The sequence below is a fragment of the Agelaius phoeniceus genome, chromosome 1 (assembly GCF_051311805.1).
Source record: "Agelaius phoeniceus isolate bAgePho1 chromosome 1, bAgePho1.hap1, whole genome shotgun sequence".
Taxonomy (NCBI): domain Eukaryota; kingdom Metazoa; phylum Chordata; class Aves; order Passeriformes; family Icteridae; genus Agelaius; species Agelaius phoeniceus.
Genome location: NC_135265.1, coordinates 140,446,571 through 140,469,279, shown reverse-complemented (window position 1 = coordinate 140,469,279; position 22,709 = coordinate 140,446,571). Strand labels below are relative to the sequence as shown.

At 33.0% G+C, this 22,709-nt stretch overlaps 1 protein-coding gene across 3 annotated transcripts in view; it reads right to left on the bottom strand.

The window, feature by feature from the left end:
- The window catches only part of CSMD3 (CUB and Sushi multiple domains 3), a 594,913-nt gene that overhangs the window by 128,435 nt on the left and 443,769 nt on the right, over positions 1-22,709 (bottom strand). For all 3 annotated transcript variants that reach the window (XM_077188509.1, XM_077188511.1, XM_077188512.1), the window contains one exon: positions 12,622-12,738. In XM_077188509.1, coding sequence (XP_077044624.1) covers positions 12,622-12,738 — 117 coding nt within the window. The remainder of the gene's footprint in view (positions 1-12,621; positions 12,739-22,709) is intronic.

Genomic DNA, 22,709 nt, shown 5'->3' with positions numbered 1-22,709 from the left:
TATGTGTTCACTTCTCTGAAAGTACATCTATGAGCAATACAGTAGTGAGAAAAAAAAAAAAGAAAGTATAATTAATGATATTATTTTTCTTCTTCTAAATAAAACACTGTTATGAAGTGCAAGTACTCAGGGTTCTCTGAAAGGAACAAGGCAATTAGATGGAATGCTTTTCACTTAGGCCCAGTAATTGTAACCCAAAAAGTTTTTTTCTTGAGTCTCTTACAAAATAGTGTGTGAACAGGAAAAGAATCCAAGGCTGTACAGCTAACAACTAGTGACATGTACTTTATTGTGAAGAAGGTACTACTCAGATAATAACATTCTGAGACCAGTTGTGCATGTTGCATGATCCATCACTTCATTGGCCAATTTTATTGAGAAAAATGAGTGGAAGAGTTTAGACGGCAGACAGTCAGTAGGAGGCCGTTGCCCTGCTACTACAAAAGTGCTCTGAAACAGAGAAATGTGAAGATCTTGCTAATCTTGAACATAGGCAATCTTCCAATCTTGCTTCATTGTGTTATTACATAATTGCTTCCATGCTTTGAGAAAACAAACCACAATCACACTTTCATAGCATCTGACTGTCTAAGTAAGATTTTCTGAAAAGAAAAAAACTGGTAGAAGTAAAAGATCTGAATTTTGTTTATTGTTAATTTTTCTATTACAGTCTCTGAACTGAAGAATAAAGGAAACACCTGCAATTTTTTGTTGCTTTTCTGTAGATCTTAATAGTAGCCTGTATATAACAGAAGGAATACCCAAAGAGACAACAGATCTAGAAAAATTGGTTTTGTTGATGACTCTTGTGATGGCAATAACAAAATCATTCATAAAACTATTATCTATATAAACATAAATTACATTAAGTTCAAATTAATTGTATCTCTCAAAACTCCTCATTATAGTTCTGGGCAGAAGTGGCTTTTTAATATAAGAAAATGATAAAAAAAAAATGTAGCAAGGGACCATGAAATGGGCTAATGAGGTATTTAAGTAAGGTGCCCAAATTTGTAGGCTGGTCTTCCTTTGATAAATTTGTTTTTAAGTCTCTCTCTAGTACTTAGGGAGACTAACCTCTTAAGTAATATACATAGTAGAAGGAATAAACAATTTAAACTCTGGAGTAACAATAGTAATAATAAGAAGAATACAATAATAGAACACTATTTTGCCAAAATAAAAAAAGAACTTTATTAAGATAGGAGGTTTAATTCAAACCATACTATTAATTATGTAATAAGGGTTCTAAATTTAATGGCAAAGTCACTTTGAAAAAGCTCTGTTTCTTCAGTCACCTCTCAGCTAATTTAGAGCTACTAATTAAAAGTACAACAGCTTTCTACATAAAATAATTATCTTTTATCATCCAACTAGTAAATGTTAATTTTTAGATCAGATGATTAATCTCTTCATTCATCTGAAACAAATTATCATTTCAGTTTACTGAATCATATGGATGAAATTAATATTTGAGTAATTATTTTTCTTTTCATTTGTAGGCAACCCCAAAGAACTCCCAGTGGAACACACACACACACACACACACACAAAAAAAAAAAAAAAAAAAAAAAAAAAAAAAACAACAAAAGAGAGAAAACATGGAAAATGGAAATAATCCTTCATAGTCAAAATCATCAAAAAATTATATAAAGGAAACCTGTGAAAGGAAAAAGTTAAAATGTTCCATCCATCTGATGGCAGTAAATATGAGAAACAAGACTAAATCAGTATGATCCTTATAGTAAATAGAACCACTTATCAGTCGCCAGTCTGGCAACAGATGTGTTGCCAGTCTGCCTGAGTCTATAACTGAAATGTGAAGTCAGAACCTAGGGAGGTTTTCAAGACCTAAATGAGAAAGTTTTTTGTTTTTGGAGAAAGGAAATCTTGCATAACAATCAGCTTGTCATTTTAGGATCTACAGTCCTTTATAGAAAATGGGAATGGGAGAAAGGAGGCTGAGAACAGGAGGAACATATGGCTTGGAGAAACAAAAGTTTGACTTGGTGATTCAATAATGAGAAACCTTACAAAACACAGGCTTTTTAGAAGGCTATTTCTTATTGTCTATTATTACTTCTAAACAGTGCAAATGGGTGTTTACCATTACATGTATTTTAAAATGATAGGTCTCTCCAGGCCTCAAGTATTGAAGCAAAAAGCAAAGTATTCCATCCAAAGTTACATTTAATACATGCACTGTTAGAGTGGAACTTGAAGTGTGATAGTCACAACAAGAGAACCACATTGCTCTGACATCATCCCAAACATTTACAAGACCTGGACAGATGTGGCACAGGTGCTTTATCAGACCAGTGCTCTTGCATGGTCTCACCCCATGTAAGTAACAAAGATGATGTTTGCCCTTTTCTTCTCATGCAACCCTTATATGATCAGTTTGAGCTGGGCAAGTCTCATTACCCAAGTGTTGGTTTCAGGGAGGCTTTACATTTTCACAAAATATAGGTATATGTACATGTATATGTATCCATCCATATATATATATATATATATATATATATATATATATATGTACACACTACTTTTCCTACTCTTCCCATTCTTTCTTTTGCTATTCATCCCTTGTAATCATCTATATGGTCCTCCTCCAGTTTCCTGCCTTATTGACATGCCCCAGGTTCTACCTCTCAGAGCCAATAGGGCTGTCATCCTTCAGTTGTTTCCAAAACCAAAAATTCAACCTGGCCTCCAAAACCAGAAATTCAACATTTTCATTAAGTAACAACTCAAAGTAATTTTGTCTCACCAAACAGCCATATTTTAACAGTCTTTCAATGACTTCCCAAAATGCAATTCAAGTTATAAACTCTTATAAGGAGATGGGATCACTTTTTGCCTCAAAATATGTGCAACTAAAAGCTTCCAAATTTGTTTATTTCCCTCTTCGAGAATTTATTCACATTTTCCTGAAATTTACTCATGTTATCAGAACAGATGCAATTCATCTCTATCTAAAATTCAACTAGAAAATGTCTTATAAAATTACTATAAATAAACAACTGGGTACAAACAGCAAGTGGCTAACAGCCCCCTCTCCTTTTTTCAGTAAAACAGATTGTTCAGAGATTCTCTTTCTAAGCAAGTGGAATAATCAGCCAGTTCTGCAGTCAGGAATATACATTGAAGAAATGCAAAGCAAAATATAGTGGGGACTGCAAAGACCTTTTTATTTGTTTTCTAAACAAAGGAAATTAAATAGAAATCACTGAGAAAAATCCAGTATCTTTGAAATTTGTATCTGTGCACCCAGTGGTGAACACAAATATTTGAGTCAATAAAGGTAATCTTACTTGAGAGAGAATTGGCTTATATCCAGAGGAACATAATGAAGAGGAAAAGTAAGAAATATGGATTACAAGTACGTAAACAGGGCCTAACAGTGAACCATTTTATAAGCAGAAAATGTTTTGTAAAAGAGATTTTTGCAGTTCCTTGATCCCAGTCTGATCCTAATGAGCTCCTTCCCTGAAATGTATCAGAATATTTCAGGGTGGAAACTTGGCCATGGTCACACTGACTTTTCATGTATCTCTTTCCAGGTCTCTCTGTCTCTTACTGCCAACAAGTGAAAAATGTATCAGGGAGGCAGCATTTCTGCAGTTGTTCTGTTAGCATGATTTTCCTACTGATTTTTGGAGCTACAAAATAGGAAAATGCAGTGGAGGGTGAGAAACATAGCAAAAAAACCCAAACTGCTAAAACCAAAGAACCACAAAACCCAAGAGAAAGAAAAGCCTGGTCCCTACAACTGACCAGGCTTGAAGACTTAGAAAGCAGCTATATTACTCATGAAAAGATTTACAGTAAAAATTATGCCTTCATTATTAATATAACTTTATGATAAGATGTCCAAACAAATGGAGATTGAAGATTTTTTCTATTGTCCTTCCAAAGTACTGAAATCTTGTCCTAAGAAGTAAACCAAATAGAAAACAGAATTGTTTCAGAATATATATCACCATTCAGTCTCCTCCTTGGGACAGTAACATGTGTTGAAAAGCTTTAAGCAATGATTTTAATGTAGTCTTTCATCCAATATTTGGAATAACCAGAAATCCAGACTAATTTCAGCTATTTTAATAACAGCCTTTTCTGTGAACAAGATTTGATGATTAAATATTTGGAGCAGCTGGAGTCCTACTGCTTAGAAAATTAAAACAAACAAACAAACAAGAAAAAGTCTTCAGAAATCTTGCATCAATTCAATCACATTACAGTGAAATTATTTTACTTATTGGGGAACTGTGAATTTCTTTGAAGACCACAGATGTGGTCTTACTCAACTTTGGGCTTAGGGCATTAAAAAGGCAGCTCTACTGGTGCCATAGTTCATAGTCAAACCCAATAGCTTAAGCTATTTTGTCGTCTGTATGTAATAGGTCATTATTATATTCAAACACATCATTAATATTTGAGCCAAAACTAATCATTTTTATTGGAAAAAATCTAAAAACAGCACTGAAAAAGTGACTTCAGATCATATGAAGTAACTAAATTCTTTAAATTTCATTTCAAAAATATATTGAATAGTTTGAGGTCCTTTAAATGTCACCCTATGGTGACTTTTTTATTGGCATCTGCTCACTTGGCAAGCATGTTAAGCACTGAACCAATTAATGAAGTACTCCCCAGCTGTGAGTTTGAGTACATAAAATCATCTAGCTCTTCCTTTCAGAACCTAGGAGATTCATAGTTCAGTGGAAAGTAATGCAAAATGACCTTCTGGAACTTCTGTAATTTATATTGTTAGCATCTTAATGACACAACTTTGTCCTTGAATTAGAAAATCAAACCAGAAGTTAATAGTTATACAACTAATGATCACTTCTCTTCTTCAAAAAAATTTTAGGCTGCAAACTCCAGCTATTCTATGGAAAGCCTGTAGCACAGTAATCCATGTATACTTGAAATTATAATAAAAAAATATTCACTATCTATCAGGTATGTTTGATAGACAATATTTAACCACTGGAAGATTCCTATTTAAAAAAAAAAAAAGTAGTCAGTATTATTGTTCTGTGTTTGAAATACAATGAAAAATAAAAATATTTGGCACAACCTTGTTAAAAGTAGCAAAATATTCTTCGAAAGAATAAATTTGTACATTAAAGGATAAATAATTTCACAGTTCTTATATTTAAGTTAAATTCTTGTGCTATAACTATTTTTATACTAAATTATGAAAATATTCATATTTTAAATAGCAGTTTTAGGTGCACATATTGTCTATTCTGGAGAAGCGAATACCTAATACTCACTAAAGTTCCTGCCAAAACCTCAAATAAAATTATTTCCAGCATATAATTAATTCTGCCTTTCATTTTCCCTTTTCCTAAATCCATTAGGTATTCATTCTGAAGACAGGCTAGAGGGCATGGCTTCCTGTACCTGTAGAAAAACTAACACAATGCAGTGCATCACCTCCAATTCTTCTTGTGTCCAACAACACTCTAAGAAGGAGAGATATTATTGTCAAATATACACCTAATAGTAGGACATTATTAGACATTTTGTTCACCTCCAAAATTAGGTTTAAAACATTTGAGGGTGAGGAATCACTAAGAATAGCTTGAATTTGAATTAACCAATCCCAAGGCACTAAATGATTGCTCACTGAAATGTATCAGAAATTGCCAGCTTTACAACATATGCATAAGATAAAATAATGAAGTTCTGTGTGTGCAATGTGACTGCAGGATGGATGGAGATCACATATGCAATGTTCTCTAATTCATTTAACCCTTCATAGCTGCCAGAACAAATATGATAAAATAAGGCTGTGTTGTTTCTTTTAAATTACAAATAAATTATGTTGTTTCAAAAATTGCAGATAGATGTTTTAGATGGGTTGAATCACACCATGGGAATATGTATCTCTATTTGTTGATTAGAGCAAGGATCTGAATGCCTTAGATAAGATATCTATTTAATTTGGTGTATAACTAAAACAAGAGGAAATGTATTCCAGCATAGGATTCAATTGCATGCATACACACCTATTTGCTTTGCCTGCAAGCCTAAATCTGCACTGTTTAAGGTTAGCTCTTCTAGACATTCACAGATTTAGATCATCCCCACTTGGATTATACAGATTAAAACACAAATCCTGTTGCTGTATCCAACTCCAAAAGTCCAGAATTTACATTTATGGATGAAGACTTTTTTTTTTTTTTTAATTAAGATTTTCATGCCCATTTAGGATGTAGAAGATAGAGTTCAAAGCTTTTTATTTCTGGCTCAACACCACTACATTCTTTTCTTGCTAAATTGTGCAGAATACAATGAGTCAGATTCTACCAATTTTATTGTATTCATTATATAGCTATACAGTTTTCTTATTTTAAGGAAGAAATGAACCATGACTTCGTATGGCTAATTTTATGCATTGTGAATTTCAGAAAAATTGTCCGTTTATCATATTTAATCAAAATAATAGTGGAAAATAAATTCATACTCAGTCATTCAATGCACATTGAATGAACATTGAGAATATTCAACTTCTATTGTGGTAGGAGGGTGCATTAATTTATTTCAAGCACAACGAACACAATCTACACATTTTTCTGGCCATAATCAACCTGATTCCATGCTTAACCCTCTTCAGTTCTCTTCATTAACTCTCAAAATTAAATTTGAAAAAGAGTCAAATGAAAAGACACATACCTATCATGTTACGTCCACCCACAGAATTTTCAAATTCAAACAATATTCTGGCAATTAGCTAAATTAACATAAAGCAGCATTTACACCAATGTGAACGCTTCCATACCGAAACACTCATTTTCATTAATTCATTAAAAATAATTATTTCAGCAATTGTAATTAAATATTACATATAAATATTACCTTTATTAAGCTTATTATCTCTGGGATGAAAAGCACTTCTGTGTCTGCCTGATATCCTTTGCACAATGATCTCTCAGTTCTGGCCAGGGTTTCTAAAGTCTATAATGGATGAAACTCCTGCTAATGTACTTTTGAATGAAGCTTAATTAGCTGACTGGAGAAAACTGAAGAAAAGGACTGCCATCAAATTTTTAAAGCTGAGCTCTTGAAGTTTAGCTTCAAGAATTTACTAAGAATCATTGTATTCTAACTAGTAGAAATCCTTTGAAAATACTGCAGTATCAGAATGGTGGTAAGAGAAGTAACAACATGGCAACGGAGTTAATAGAATACCAAGAAAAAAGGATGAGGTGTGAATTTTCTATCAACTATTGGTATTACTTATACAGAAGGTACTTCTTCCTATTGGTCACAATAAATATTTGTATGTACACCCTCAATATTCCATGATGATCACTCTATACTTTAGAAAGCTGAGAAAACAAACCAGAAAACTGAATTACTCAACTAAATTTGATTTAATTAAATTTCTGGATTAACTGATACATATTTTTAAAATATTTTTATTTTTTATATGAAGTGCCCTGTGATAGTCAGTTTTTATGTTTTAATGCAAAAATTTTGTGAACAAATACAAAAACATAGATGATTTTTTTCTTTAAAAAATAGTTTTATGGTTACATAAAAAAGTGTAAATAAATAAATGGTCCCTTTTCTTGGAAGTCATTTTGATTTGAAGTAATTTTATTTTTGGGAAAGAAAGGTGAGCTAACTTGCTTTTTATAAAATATAGGGTACAAGCTGGATCTCTGTCTCTTTCTTCTGAAATTAGTGTCTTCAACCTTTATACAGTTGGACACTCAAGCTTTTGGAGCAGTCTTTGTGGCTTCACTCCATCTTGTTCACAAGTAATCATTGCTTGAACGGTGCAGTCTCACAGCTTTGAAGTGTTTGCTTGCATAAAAAGAGGGTAGGAGCAGAATCAGATTCCAATCAGATTCCTGCCTATGGTGGCATTTTGATATTTTAGAAAATATTCATTCATTTCTATCTCCCTTTCAGCAAAGTATTGCTTAATTCAATAATTGTTTAGTTTATGTTTAAAAATATTGATCCAAGCTATTTAGCCAGACATTTCCATCCATTTTTACCTAAGATGGAGATTTAAACCCTCCACATTTTAAAAATGTCAGTCCATATGCATCTGCCACATTTCTTAAATTATATTAAGATGTACACAGCAGTGATGATGGATTCAAGTTACTAAAATGTTTTTACTGTAGATCTACATCTGTAGAAATACAGATGTTTGACTCTAATTCAGATAAGTATTATCATAAATAGAATTTTGGTTCTCATTCCATCTTGATATGAGGCTGTCATTTGGCACATTCTGCTCCTTATGGTCTGTCCTTGCCTATCTTTTTCTTTCCAAATGTAATCTGAGTTTGCAATCAAATCAAACTACTGAAATAACTTTACTGTGACACGACTGTTAAGGGGTCTAATAGCTGTAGATGCAGTGGGCTGTCTAACAGAAAACCTATGCTGACACCATTGTTTGATCAGTGTGTATTTTCACTGGCAGGATAAAATCTGTAGGTTTACCTTCTAGTAATTGGTAAAAATTATTCTTTCAAGGACATTATTAATAATAACAATAATCCCAAAGTTCAGTTGTTTGGTTCTACTTCTTTTTTCCTTTGTTGCTAATATGGAATAACTCATGTCTATCTCTTAGAAATTCAAGACAAGACATAAGCAAAAGCTGAAAATGACATAAATGTGTCTGCAAATATAAGCCAGTTATTCAGGAACTGAAGAGAATAGTGGAATTAAATTTCCCTGTTTACAGTAAGCAAACTGGATCTACCTTCATTGACCTAATTCTAAGAAGTCTTCTCCCAAAATATCATTCTTATCAATAAAATTCTTGCTATTTTTTATTACATTTTCCTGTAGATGTAAAGCAAATGTTTCCATGGAAACTAGACATTTTCCCTATTAATGTTTTAGCTTCTAGCTGGGAAAAGATAGCTCTGCTTTAAATTTCATAATTTTTGATGGCAACTGAGAAAACATATTTATTTTGTGGTAGTGTAGCTCAAAGCCACACTTACATACCTTACCATGAATGTTCAATCTATCTTTTTGCTCTAACAAAAAGGAAAGCCATTTGCTGAGGCCAGCTGATATAAAATCGATTTTGCTATTAAAAATATTAATTTAAAAAGAAGTATAGATGACACCATTATACAGAGCAGAGCATACAATTTAGATCATGTCCATCAGGGAAAATAAATAAATCTCAAACATCTGCATTTTAATTGTGACCAAAGCTGTATTTCAGGACTGAACAATTAACAGTCATTACACCGCTTTAAATATCAGTGGGAGAGTGTCAGATAAGAAGCTGAGTCTTCCATGTTTACAGAAGATTTTGCCTGTGGCATACTGTGTGCTTTTGTGAATCATTTATCTTGTAGCTTAAACCTGTCATGGTATGAAATATTGCAGCTGTGATTCTGCATGACAGAATAATGAAACACTGGGAAAAAGTCCACATTGAAATGACTTTTCCACTGAATTTTTGACTTGAGAACCCAAGAAGCTGCAGATGAAATAGGTTTTCTTTTCAGTCCATCAAAAACTAATCCAGGTTCCCTTCTACACACTGAATATATTATTACATTGTTTGTGGGTTTTGTCTCTATTGACCAGGTTTTCACCTTTTTTTTTCTCTAACTGTTCTTTAAGTTCTCATATACTGTATTGGATGCCAAAACCAGTTCTTGAAGAGTTTCCATTCAGCAAATATTTGATTGCTGTATTTCACTTTGAAAGTTGGAGCCACAGAGAAGATGACAGATTTGTTGCTGTTTTCTTTAGGAAAATTAAATTATCATATGTCAGCAGCTTTGCTGGAGTACCCCTTTGTAGCAACTTAGACTACATTGTGCTCCAGCCATACCGTTTGCAGTTCTCTTTAGCAGAGCCCTCTGGAATGCATCAAGGTTACAAAGACATAAACTATTCTAAAGTAAGAAAGAAGAGGCTGAGAGACAGAATATCAAGACCACAAGAACTTGATAACAGAGAGCTATGAGGCACCTGGACTGTAACCAATCATACTCTGAAGAGTGCGTGCAGAACGCGTGGACAGGATAGCGGCACCAATCAAGAAAGGTGTGATCAGTGTGTGCAGTAGTTGTAGAATCTATAAATAAGTGCATAATGTAAACAGTAAATGGCTTCTGCTCAATCATACTGGTTAGTCACACAGGAGTCCTGGTTTCCCACATTCCTTCATTCTCAAAAAGATTATTTTGTTGGGAGTAATCTCTGTCAAATCTACACGACGTGATATATATTACCAAGTGAATTAAATATGAAATATTATGTCTTTTTCCACAAAGGCCAGATTTTTTGGTGACCATTTGTCAGTGAGTGATCCCTACATACCAACAATTTGCGAGTGAAGACTTAACGCAATATCTTCTATCAGGACCCAAAACAACAGAGTTACAGGAAAAAAATATTCTACTTACTAAAATTGATCTGAAAGACCTCAGCATTGCCATTTTATGGCTATTCTTCTCTGAACTTAAATATATTTTGATGAGTGAGAGGTAAAAGCTATTAGATAAAACACATTCATTAGTCATACTGTAAAATTTCAGGCTGAGACAAATAATTACATTGAATGTAAAAAACTTCAGTTAAATCAATTGTCAAAATTTGCTTTTCTTAATGGTTTTTAATGGAATAATTTTATTGAAGACAGATTGCAGAAAGAGCCCAGGTAAGGAAAAAATCTGTATTAATAACTTACAAAAAAAATTACACATCACTGTACAATTCAAAGAAAGATTCAGATTTTAAAATGTAAGCTTCTGGGTGTGAGGAATTCTGCTGCCTATTCTGTATGAGTATCATTGGAAAAAAACAGCTAAAACAGAAATATATATGTTTTGGCACTTGTTTCAATGTGTCATGTCATCCTCATTTTGAGTGGTTACTACCAAATACTTCTTTTACCTTTCTCTTTCAACAGACTTTTGTGTTCTGCATTCAGAAAAGTGGATCAAATATCTTCTATGACATATTCTACAGGCACCTGAACTAATTGTCAAAATACACTATTTAAATACAAGAAAAAAAAATAAAGGTTTATCCCAAAGTAGGACAGACAAAATGTTTAGGTATTCTATAACATTTGTATTCCACAATATGTCAATGAATCCTTATATGCTAAGGTTAAGCATATTTAATAATTTTTATTTGCATCAGCATTGTTTTGTCTAATCACCGTGAAACAGTCAGAATTCCTTAATACTGTTACTATCATTCTTAGTGTGTAAGAAAACCAGTATTTCTCAAATTATTCCAAATAACTATGCAGAGCAGTGGGATTTTCTCCATTTCCATGTGCTGTTTTTGGAAATCTGGTTTATTTCTGGAAATCACAAAACTACACATTTTGAATCCATTATTGTAGTAATTTTAAGGCTTTACATGTTGACATCTGTTTCAAAAACTGAGCACCACTATAATGATATTCAATGAGTAACTTCAGATTTTATGAAAATGGGAGGATATAAACTTTTCAGTTTATCTAAAAATTATTAGATCTGTCAAAAGTCCATGCTTATAAATAGCTAGAAATAAACCAAGAATTGTGCAGATCTGTTTAATTTTTTCTTAATATTTTTGGAGTAATGAGAAATCGGCATGACTTAGGAGACAATACTTTTAAAAACCTTATTTATTTTGTAGTAGTCTACGCACCTCTACACTATACCTAAGAATAAGCTAATTCAATATTAAGGGAGTTCAGATATCATGAGTATGGCAGATGGACACACAGCAGCTGACACATTGTCTTTAATTTGGCTAAGATGTTTGCAGAATCAACATGAAGGAAGGTTAAGAAATACCCATCCCCATCCCTAGGCACCTGTTATTTGATAAACTGAAATGTGAGCTGGGGGTCATAATGAAGTCCTGATTTTCCAAGCATAAAACCACAGCATGGATATTTAAAGCTTAAATGATACTCAATATGTGGCATACTGCTTACCAAGAAGTCAAAGTGAACAAAAAACCCATCAGCAGGTATCACAAACATTTAATAATAAAGTGAGATAGAATAATTCATAAATCCAGGGAGGCAAACTGTCTTTGTATGGGACAGAAGACACCATTAAAATATTTGTCTAATCAACAGAAAAAATGTTAGTATGGAGGATCAGAGAATCTACAAAACCTGAGCAGAAACCTGCTGCTCTAATTTCATTTGTCAATGAAGACTATGCCATTGCCTCATGATGCAGAGAAGCCAAGGGTTAAAAAAGCAATGCTACCAAATATTTAAGATAAACATTGCTTCCCCTGCTTACATGGACTTACTGGAGCTATGCTTCACTTTCTAGAGCATAGGCACATGACCCTGGGTGAAAAGAAACCTGAAGTGGTACTACAAATATATTTGGTTAGCATCACAGTAGTATTCTAAGTTACATGCTAGTTAGCAGTGAGACAAAAATACTGAACACTAATTTCAAGAGATAAAGGCCAACATAAGTGTTTTGAGAAAATAATGCACTATGAAATGATAGAGGTGTTAATAGAAGTATCAGCTTAAAATAGCTTATCCACATTAATAATTTTATGTAAAAGCAACCGTACAAATCATCCAGAATTGTTGAAAGTATCCAAGCAACAAAAAGATATTAATGAGACCAGACTTACCAAACTCCTTAGGAACAGTGATAGAGTAAATACAGTTGTGGCCAACACTATAATTCTTGGGATAGTTTGGTGATAATACAGTCCCTTCAGAACCTGTTGATCGGCTTCCACAGGGTGCTAGAAAGTAAAGATAATTGGTTTTAAAAAATGCAATATCATTAAAAAATCAGTTTAAATTGTGTTACAAAGCAGAGTGACGCAGAGTCCCCAGGCAGGTGCATTTGTTGTATGCTGGTATATGATATTACAGGAAATTTTATTACACTTCTACACTGGATTAAATTTGTACATCCTGTGACATATGGAGTATGTGCAATTCTCTCATATATCAAATGAGAATTGATGGTGCTCTAAAGATTTCCAGATCAATTGTTTTTTCTTTAAAATTTATAAACCTTCTTAATAAAAGTAATGATGTCATTTATATGCAGTATGCTATTATTTACAGCATATAAAACTATTATTCATTCCTATGATGCTTTATACTATGTTAAAGGCATAGATTATACAGCCCTTCTACACCCTAGTAAATTCTTACTCATGCCAATACACTCATCATGCAAAATAATGTATAACTACAACTACTGATATAAGAAAGTCAGGTTTTCTTGACTGAACATGATGTACCACTTACTTATATCTCAATTATTTATAACTTTTTATATATAAAAAGTTATGACCACATACTTTTCTTTATCACAGAAACATCATGTTTATGCTGCCACAGCCATGATACTTGATCAAATGGAAGATAGATACAAGTGCTTTTTATCGCAACAATGTATTTTTCTACAGTTTATAACAAAACTTGGTATTTGGCATTATTCAAAAATGTCAAGTAAGAAACAGCGTTATTTCTTTTTTTTTTGTTTTTTTTTCATAAGATGTACAGGTGCATATATATGAAACATTATTCAATGTTAGTGGTTTCCTATGTCTATTGCCTGCTTGTCACAGACACTTTGTAATTTAGGGCTTTAATTTAGATTTAACCCTAATCTATTTTCAAGACTATGGAAGCTCTTTGTTGCAGACATCTTTTCACTAAAAATCCTTTCTTTAGGATTTTTCCTTCTGAGAAGCTGAGGCCTCAGAGACAGAATGCAAACAGTAGTTGTCTGCTGCTGTGGAATGCAACAGGTCCACCTGTGATCGGCCCATCTTGGATGTTTATAATTAATGGCCAATCAAGGACCTTTGTTATCATTCCTTTCGTGTCTATTCTTAGCTTAGCCAGCTTCTGAGAAAACCTGTCCTTCTTTTTCTTTTTAGTATAGTCATAATGTAATATATATATATATCATAAAATAATAAATCAAGCCTTCTGAACATAGAATCAACATTCTCGTCTCTTCCTTCACCTGAAAACCCCTGTGACCACGGTCACAGCTCTTTAGAATATTTTTTCTCTTTCTTTTAACTCTTTTTAATGAGTTTATTGTTAACTTATCTATTTAAAAAAATTATTTCCTGTTAAGACATGAATTTATAAATGAAGTAGTACTCAATTTCATTTGAGTTTCATTTCAATCAGTTTCATTTGCTAAACATATCTGGGGTTTTTTTTTTGTGGTATTCTCTCAAAATATTAATACTTCATGAATTACATTAAATAAGAAAAAGATGGTTTTCTTACTACTATTACAGAAGACTTTGTTTCAGTACTTGTCATACTAAAATCAAGACATTTATTAGTGTTGTTACAAATAACATATTTTAACACTACTTTTAGTTAATTCACACAAATTGTTTGGTGGAGTATACCATGAAAAGAACACATCTTTAAAATGTAGCAAGTTAAGGCCCCAACACTTTGAGAACATTTTTATGCAATTTGCATTAGCATGGATTCCTTTCATATGGTGTAACTTCAGAGTTTGGTGGGCTATGTACCTGAAACAGGACCAGGTGGCACCTATTGCTCCAGTTTGCATACAGTTTTGGAAATTATTTAATGGATTGCTGTGAAAGTCACGGTATTTGAAATATGTCAACAGAAGGGTTGTGACTTCTGCTTGTACATATGTATATGCATGTGGCAGATGAGGCACATGCACACAAGTGCTCCAGATATACTGGAGTTAAGCAAACTCCATCAGGAACCAGACCAGGATGAGCTCTTGGTGAGACTTAGGACGGCGAATGGGCACATGCCCTGACACACAGAGTAAGCACTGACTTCCACATGTACATGGAATATTGCCCTCTGTGGCTAAAAGAGTAATCTCAGTGCCTTCCATCAATCCACCACCATGTGAAATATTAGAATTCATAATCTCTTGTGAAAACATATTTAGATAATAGAACTACTGGACTTTTTCCAAGAAGCAGTAAGTGTCTTGGCTGAGGCTCATTTGCAGACACTTATTTACAATGACTTACTGGAAAAACACAAAGTAAGAAACATTCACTATTTAAATGTGGCAAATATTTGTGACAAAACCATATCTGCTTACCAGCTTGTAAGTACTCAAGATTTTCTATTCCAGATTTTGGATTAAACAGAAGTGAATATGGAAGAATATAAGCAACAAAAGCATTAAAATAAGAAAAATAAGATTGTAAAAAAAATCATCCCGACCTTCTTTTCTCTTTCCTGTTTTTGAGTTGAACGGATAAGCTACAATCACCAGTACCACTGTACCACTCTAGCATTCACATCATGATTACACCTTCCTAATCAGCAGAAATTATGTGCAAATTTAGGGTAAAACTACAGTTCCACTAAAGTCAATGGCATTGACACGAAAAGGAACATAATTTCACCCTTAATGAAACTTGAAGTCCTTGCACATAAAGGCAGTATGTACTTAAAAAAAAAAAAAAAAGTGCTAAATACAGTCCTCAGCATATTGTTGACATTTACTTATAAAGAAAAATAAAAGTTTGTATATACTCTGTTTCTTTTCTATTCTTACAGGTTATGCAATTAGTAAAGGCATTATCTTAATTGTAAAAAAGGGTTCTTACACTAGTATGCTTAAATCAGAGCAAAATATATTTACCTATATACAGATCTAGACAAAATATGTCATGATAAATATCAAGATAGCATTATGACAGCTGATACAAAAAATTCACTAATTTTATTTAAAAAGCCAATATATTTATTGAAAAGTGCTTATAGATATCTAGAAGTCATTAAATCCAACAATTTTTGCAAATTAAGAAAAAAAAAACTAGCATCTTCAAAAATCTGAGAGTTCTCATTAGTACTGACCTATGGTTAAAATAACTTCCAAGTCTCTAAAAGGTGAATATAATACCATTTTCTTTTACAGTTGATAATTAAGATGTTTATATGACACTTTGTATGAAACATCCAAACATTTTTCCCACATTCTGAATTCCATGAAAGTAACATACATCTGCACTGGATTTAAGTGGGCCTATATATGCTCACACAAGAGAAGCTGGCATATATCTGTTCACACAAGGGGAGAAGACACACACTGAAGCAGGATTTCCACTGAGAATCTTTTAGGTACGAGGTCTTTCAACAACAGTTGTCTTCAGCCTTTGCTACAATAGTAGCAAAGTACAATAGCCTCAGTACAAACTGGAGTTAGACATGAACTATTTGTCACTTTGGCATATGCAATATACAGTCAGCAGTAAGAACTTAATGCTTGTGTTAAGTATTTCTTTCCTTGAATTTCTTTCCTTGGTCTTCTCATTCTGGATTTTTTTCACTCAGCTCTTTCTGAGTTTACTTTTCCTCTTATTATATCCTTTATTTTCCAGCTGCTTCTGTGGTGACTCTTGTTTTCACAAGAATTCACATTCCTGGGTCTCAAAAATAACTAGTATAAAGGGAAGTTGGTTCAAGATGTAAGCATCCAGTTGACCTTTGCAAGCTGAGAAAATATTAAATTTTGTAAATCATTAGGTAGTGAACAATTTAACTCTTATAGCAGCCGGACGGTCCTTCAAGACTTTTCTGAATGTGTCAGGGAGGAGGAAGAGATTTGCTTGGTATTTTAGTAAGCTTAGAGAGCTCACTGACTGTATTTCCTTCCTTGCATTTTGGGAAATGCTGAATTTAAAATGCCAAAAAGTTTCAAGAAGAAGAGATTTTACCCTGACCTACACTAAACATTAATGCTCAGAAATCAAAGATGGACATGAAACCATAGCTACAGTGAATTGAAAACATTAAGCTGATGCAAATATATATTTTTGCCTCCAGAAAACAGCTAGCATCAAGTTGTTTGGATAGATGTAAAACTTCCACTGCTACCATGCTATCCATTGACTTTCACTAATGCCTAATTCAGCTAAGTAGGTCTTACTGTCTTGGTTTCAGTTTTATAGTGCAAGGATTTGTTTAGTTTCCTTATGAATAGAAGGTCAAAGACTTATAAATTGTGAAAATCAACTCGTCTAATTATTATGCTCTGCATTGAAAAGTCTAGCTATAATAACAATCTAGCAAACCCATCACACCCACAAATATAAATTGTTAAAACAAACCAAAAATGCAAAAAATACTGAGAACCATTCCCCTGAATGTAAAACATCCTGCAGAATAAAATAACCCAACCAATCAACCAACCAGCAAAAAAAAAAACCCTTCAAGAGGCAACTGATATTTTCTAATGTAATTCTCCAATAGTATTTCATTATTTTTAATAATGTTTGCTTAGACTCTGAAATAATGTATTCCTTGATGTATTTATTTATGATCTAGCTTATTCTAGTTTATTCACCAAAATTTTATGCAGTATGCTGTCCTTGTCCTGCTTTCCAGGGTCAGCAATGGAACACTAGTGGGAGAGCAAGGGACTTGACTCCATTAAGAATGTGATAAAGATCAGTGTGTTGATGCATTTCTCACTATTTCCTTAAAACATTTTTAGCATTAATGGTAAAAAGTTGCTGTATGTGCTGAACTTAATGGTATCTTGCCTTGTAAAACAGCATCCCCTGTAGCCCTTGACAAATCCTATCACAAAAACAATAGAGTATCACCCATTTTGTATGTAAATTGGCAAGCATTTTATCTGGAAGATTACCCACCTTGATCATTAGTATTCATTTACCTTTGTCAAAGAACCACGTTCTACCTCATTATGGCAGTGTATTAGTAAATAGAGAATGCAATATAAAATGCATTACCATCAGAACGACATCTTTTCTCAAATTTTAGTAGTTGTAAAAGAAATGTAGTTGAAAACCACAGAGGGAAAATCACCCAGCAGAACAATAGGTTCTTGCAATCGATGCCTAACTACTGCTATAAAGTCAAATTTTCTGTGCCTCCAGCTAAACAGTACAGTGTTAAAAGCCCCAGTCATGTGCTTATTGCTCATATGTTTTTCATCAGGCCTTTGCAGTTTAACCAAAAGAAAGAATGCACAAGGTAAGAGTTGAGTAAGAAAAAAGTGAAGAATGGACTACCTAAGCATGAGGATCAATTTCAAATCTCGTAATTTTCTTTAAAAATGAATATTTAGCTATCAAGGCTTTTTTTTAATGCAGCTTGAAGTTTTAAATTCCTACTCTTGCTTTCAGATCACCTACTTTCTAGCTCCTACAGCTAAGATCTAATATAATTTCATTGTATTTGCAGATTTAAGTGCCATGTTGCACTATCCATTTTTAAACAGCAGTTCTCAATGGAATCAATGGGGAACACTGCTTAAAAATGAATGGCACAATATGGCTTTATATCATGCAGATAAATTTGATTACAGAGCTACAAATACAATAAAAAAATAAGAGCAACTGTGCATGCAGTCTGGAAAAGGAAGGAAAAATGCCTTGAAGAACTGGTGATGGGATACTGACTTTTTATGTAATGGGTCACTGTATCAAAATCCAGTCTAAGATACCTAGTATTCAGTTCATCTAAATGAGTAGGTTCAGAAAATAATTACTTAGTGACATGATTTATGTTTATAAAATTTAATATATTATTGTGGTTTAACCCCAGCTGGAAAATAAATAATAAATACCACACAGTCCTGCTTGCTTATCTCCCCTTGGGGTGGGAGGGGTGAGAAAATTGAAAGGGTAAAACTGGAAATTGTAAAGAAAAGGAAAATAAAATAGGAATGTAACCTACGAAAGCCAAGTAACAGTGATGAAATCACTTGTTCACCATCAAGCAACGAATATCTTGCTAGTTACTCATCAGTGACCCCAGGCCAACCTTCCCCCCGTATTATTGCTGAACACGATGCCATAAGGTACAGAATGTCCCTTTGGTCATTTGGGATCAGCTGTCCCAGCTGTGCTGCCTCCCAGCTTCATGTGCTCCTCCAGGCTGTTCACTGGTGGGATGGTATGAGGAGCACCAAAGGCTTTGACTCTATGTAAACACCGCTCAGCAGTAATGAAAACCCCCTGGTATTACCAAACCAGCAAAAATCCAGGTGCTACTAGCTACTGTGAAGAAAATGAACTATGTGCTAGCCCAGACTTCCACATATATTAAATCATTGGATGCTCTTTTTCCTAGTCTTATGTAATAAAATATCATTCTCTTTATCCTTTGTAGCCCAATTACAAGATTTTCAGTTGCAATGATTTCTTGTAGTGGTTATAAGTAAAAAGAAAATAAATACAGAGACTGATATATCACCTTATAGATAGAACATAATTTTAATGCAAAAGATATTGTAACATATAAAAATGGTAGACATTTATTCTAAAGTTCTAAATTACAGATACATTTATTGTGGATATCAGTCTGTGAATGTGAAACTCATGATGAACCTAAAGCTGCTTTTAAAATACAATTAATATGTAAATGACAATCTGATAAAAAATGTATGTTTTAGTTGAGACTTGGAAAAGCAGAAATACATTAGAAATAAAAAGACACTAAAAAATACAGGGAGAGAGACAGTGCAACATCATAATGCTTAAAAGCAGTATGAAAGAAGAAAACATAAAGAATATAGATTTCTGTACTGTAGTCTCTTCAGTCTTCACAACAGAATTTAACTATGCAATCAAAACCGATGTAAAAAATGAGAAAGAAACTGAGGATAGTATATGTAAAAGTATTTGATTATAATTAGTTAAAACAGGCCAGCAGAAGCTGGCAATTTAGAAATTTACTAAAGCAGGCCCTGAATCATTAACAGAAAATGGGGAAATCATGGCATTATTTAAAAGCAAACAAACAAAACCCCCAAAACAAAACAATAACGAAAAAGAAAAACCAAACCCAAACTAAAAACCCCAAACAGAGAAATTCTAAGTAGCAACTTAAAAAAAGAATCAGCAATTGTAGAAACTCAAGATCAAAAGCAGCTAGCAACTGTTGCAGGAAAACCTAAAAGATCAAAGTTAGATTTTGAGTTTCAATAAAACATTGCTGTAGAGAAAGATATATGTAAGCTAGGCTTTAATGTACACATAGAAGGTAACATTTCTGTTCCATTTTAGTGGACTGAAGTTTCAATAAGAATATCACATCAAGTTTTTGCCATTAAAAAAAAACCAAACCTATATTTTCATATTAGCACAAAGTTTTGAAATACTAGGGGGGGTTTAGGCTTTAAAATGAGAATGAGAACATGGGCTGTCTGGTCACTTTTTGAATATGTGGTAAATTGAGATAAAGATTAGAGGAATAATTGCCCAGCAATTCTGGTATTATAAAATAATTTTAGATAGTCTCATAAATATTTTTGGGATGTTATTAAATTATTGTGTGATTCCTGGAAGAGAGAGAGATATAAATATCTGTCACAATGGGTTAAGGATATAAAAATAGAAAAGAGATAGTACTTATTATAATTGGTTATGGATCTATGCATAGTAATTGATTCTAAGATGACAAGGAAGTTTGTCTGATATCTTTGGTGCTGGCAGTGCTAAACCCACAAATCAACTGTTATAGTATGATGGGTTATTTAATATTTTCAAGAAGAGAAACTCATTAAGAAAAAAGATTATGAATAAAACAATACAAATGGGAGAACACCTAACAGCAATTCCTAAAAAAAAAATCCCCAAGAACCTACAGCTATTTTCGAAGTTTTCTAAAAGATGTATAATCAGTAAAATTTGTCTTGTAAGGAGAAAATCAAAGAGATTAGAATCTGTGTAGCAGATAATTAGCAGAGAAACACAATTAGATACAGTTTGAGAAGTACATTTCAAGAGGAAAGTGCCTCTTTCTTTTAAATAAAGAGAAGCAGCAGAAAATTTAGCAGTGCCTTTGATGTTAATACATAAAGTTTATATAAATACATAAAATGCAACTAAACACACTATCAAATTATTTCTATGAAAACTTTTTTAACAGTTCATCAACTTTTACGACCAAAGCCAAATAAGCCAAATAACTTTGTATATTCAGTTTCTGTTTCTTGAAGTCTTTTAAACAAAACTAGATGTTTTTCTGAAGATACAAAAAGCAGATTTTATACAGTTGATTATGAGATGCAGTTCTATATTCAGGGGAAATCTAACTTTAGAAACAATGTTTGTTCTCAATTTAATGATTAAATATAAATATCAGTTCTCTTCAGTTTTTCCTTAAGGAACTGTGGTGCACAGAGTTTTCAAAAATCCCATATAGTTTTCTCAAGTGCTGAAATCACGTGTTGCTTAAAATTCATTTACTAAATTTACTCATTTTAGCCAAGTGTAAGAAACGTGTGAAATTATTTTTTTTAAATAGAAACTGAGATGTAGCAGAAGGTCAAAATCCTGCATTGTTTTTTGTTGTAGAATGGGTTCACATCTGATAGTTCTTTCATAATATTGGCTGTTATTCATAAATCCAAAATATTATCAGTTTGCAAAATTATTTCTTCTTTATTTTTCTTCTACATTTTTCTGAACAAATGCAATTAGCTGGAAATTAGACATAATTCTGTTTCTGCCCTATCTGACTAAATTCAAGTCCATTTTAGAAGAGCAGTAAAGAGAACAAGCATAAATGAAAAATTGTGTGCTCCTATTTCAATTGTCAAAGCCCTAGAGAACATTAAAGGAGATTTGAAGAGTCAGATTTCCAATTTTATAACCCAAAATCTAATTCTATATAATGATTCCATTTTTAAATGTCAGGGTATAGCTACACATCATGAATTACTTATTATCAAGGCCTGTGGCATGTAAATGTCAAAATATTCCATAGCATTATCAGATACCAAATAGGTAACCAAATAAGTATGATTAATATATTAATAGTTAATAAATAAAGTTAAAAATAACCAGATTAAAATTAATCCTAACTTATAGGAAATTTTAAATCCCTGTTTAACAGATGCATTAGTAAATTTTGAATTTAAAATAGCTAAATTTCAGACAATTATTCTTAATTCTTCATTTTTCTGCTAATACTGCAAGAAATAGCTTCATGAAAGAAAGCTTTCTTCAACAGGGAGCAGTGGATGAAATTAATTTCCAGTGCAGTATAGTCTTCTAGAATTTCAAGTGATATTTAATGCATTGATATTTTTGTTCTGAAGGAATTGTGTGCAGATGATGAAAATTTCTTATGTTGCTTGCCTCTAGAACAAGGGGTGGGATCTGACTTCTCCCTGTCTTGCATGGGAGGGAGCTGTTTGCAGGGGAGCTGGAGCTCCTCTTGTTCATGTTTCTCACTGCTCCAGTTGATAAAACCAGCAGAAAGCCGTGTGATATTTTTCCAGGAGTCTCTCACTGCATAAGCACTCCCTTAATAATGTTGTGTTCTTTCATTTAATGTTTTGTTTTCTTTTGCCAATGAGATGGAATTAGAGTAGCAGGCTCTGAGAATGAAGCCAACAAATAGGAGAAAACATTTTCTAACAACTTTTGTGCTAGAATAAAGATCTTTGCAGTGAAACACTCTCTGCTCATAATAAATGGAGATGGAATAGGTCTTTGCAGACAGCCTATGCTTCAGCACAGCTTCATTCCTTTGAAAGAGCACACCAGTGTTATAGTTTCCACAGCTGAAAAAAAGTAACTAAATAAGAGTTTGAACAAGCTTTTCAAGTCAACTGCCTGCAGGAGACTTGACAGGATATTTAAGGAACTGCTGAGGGAAAACGAACAATGATTTTAAAACAATTTAACTGCCAACATACTAAATGAATAAAAAAGAAGAGAAAAGAAAATTGGCAGTCTTCTGGGGA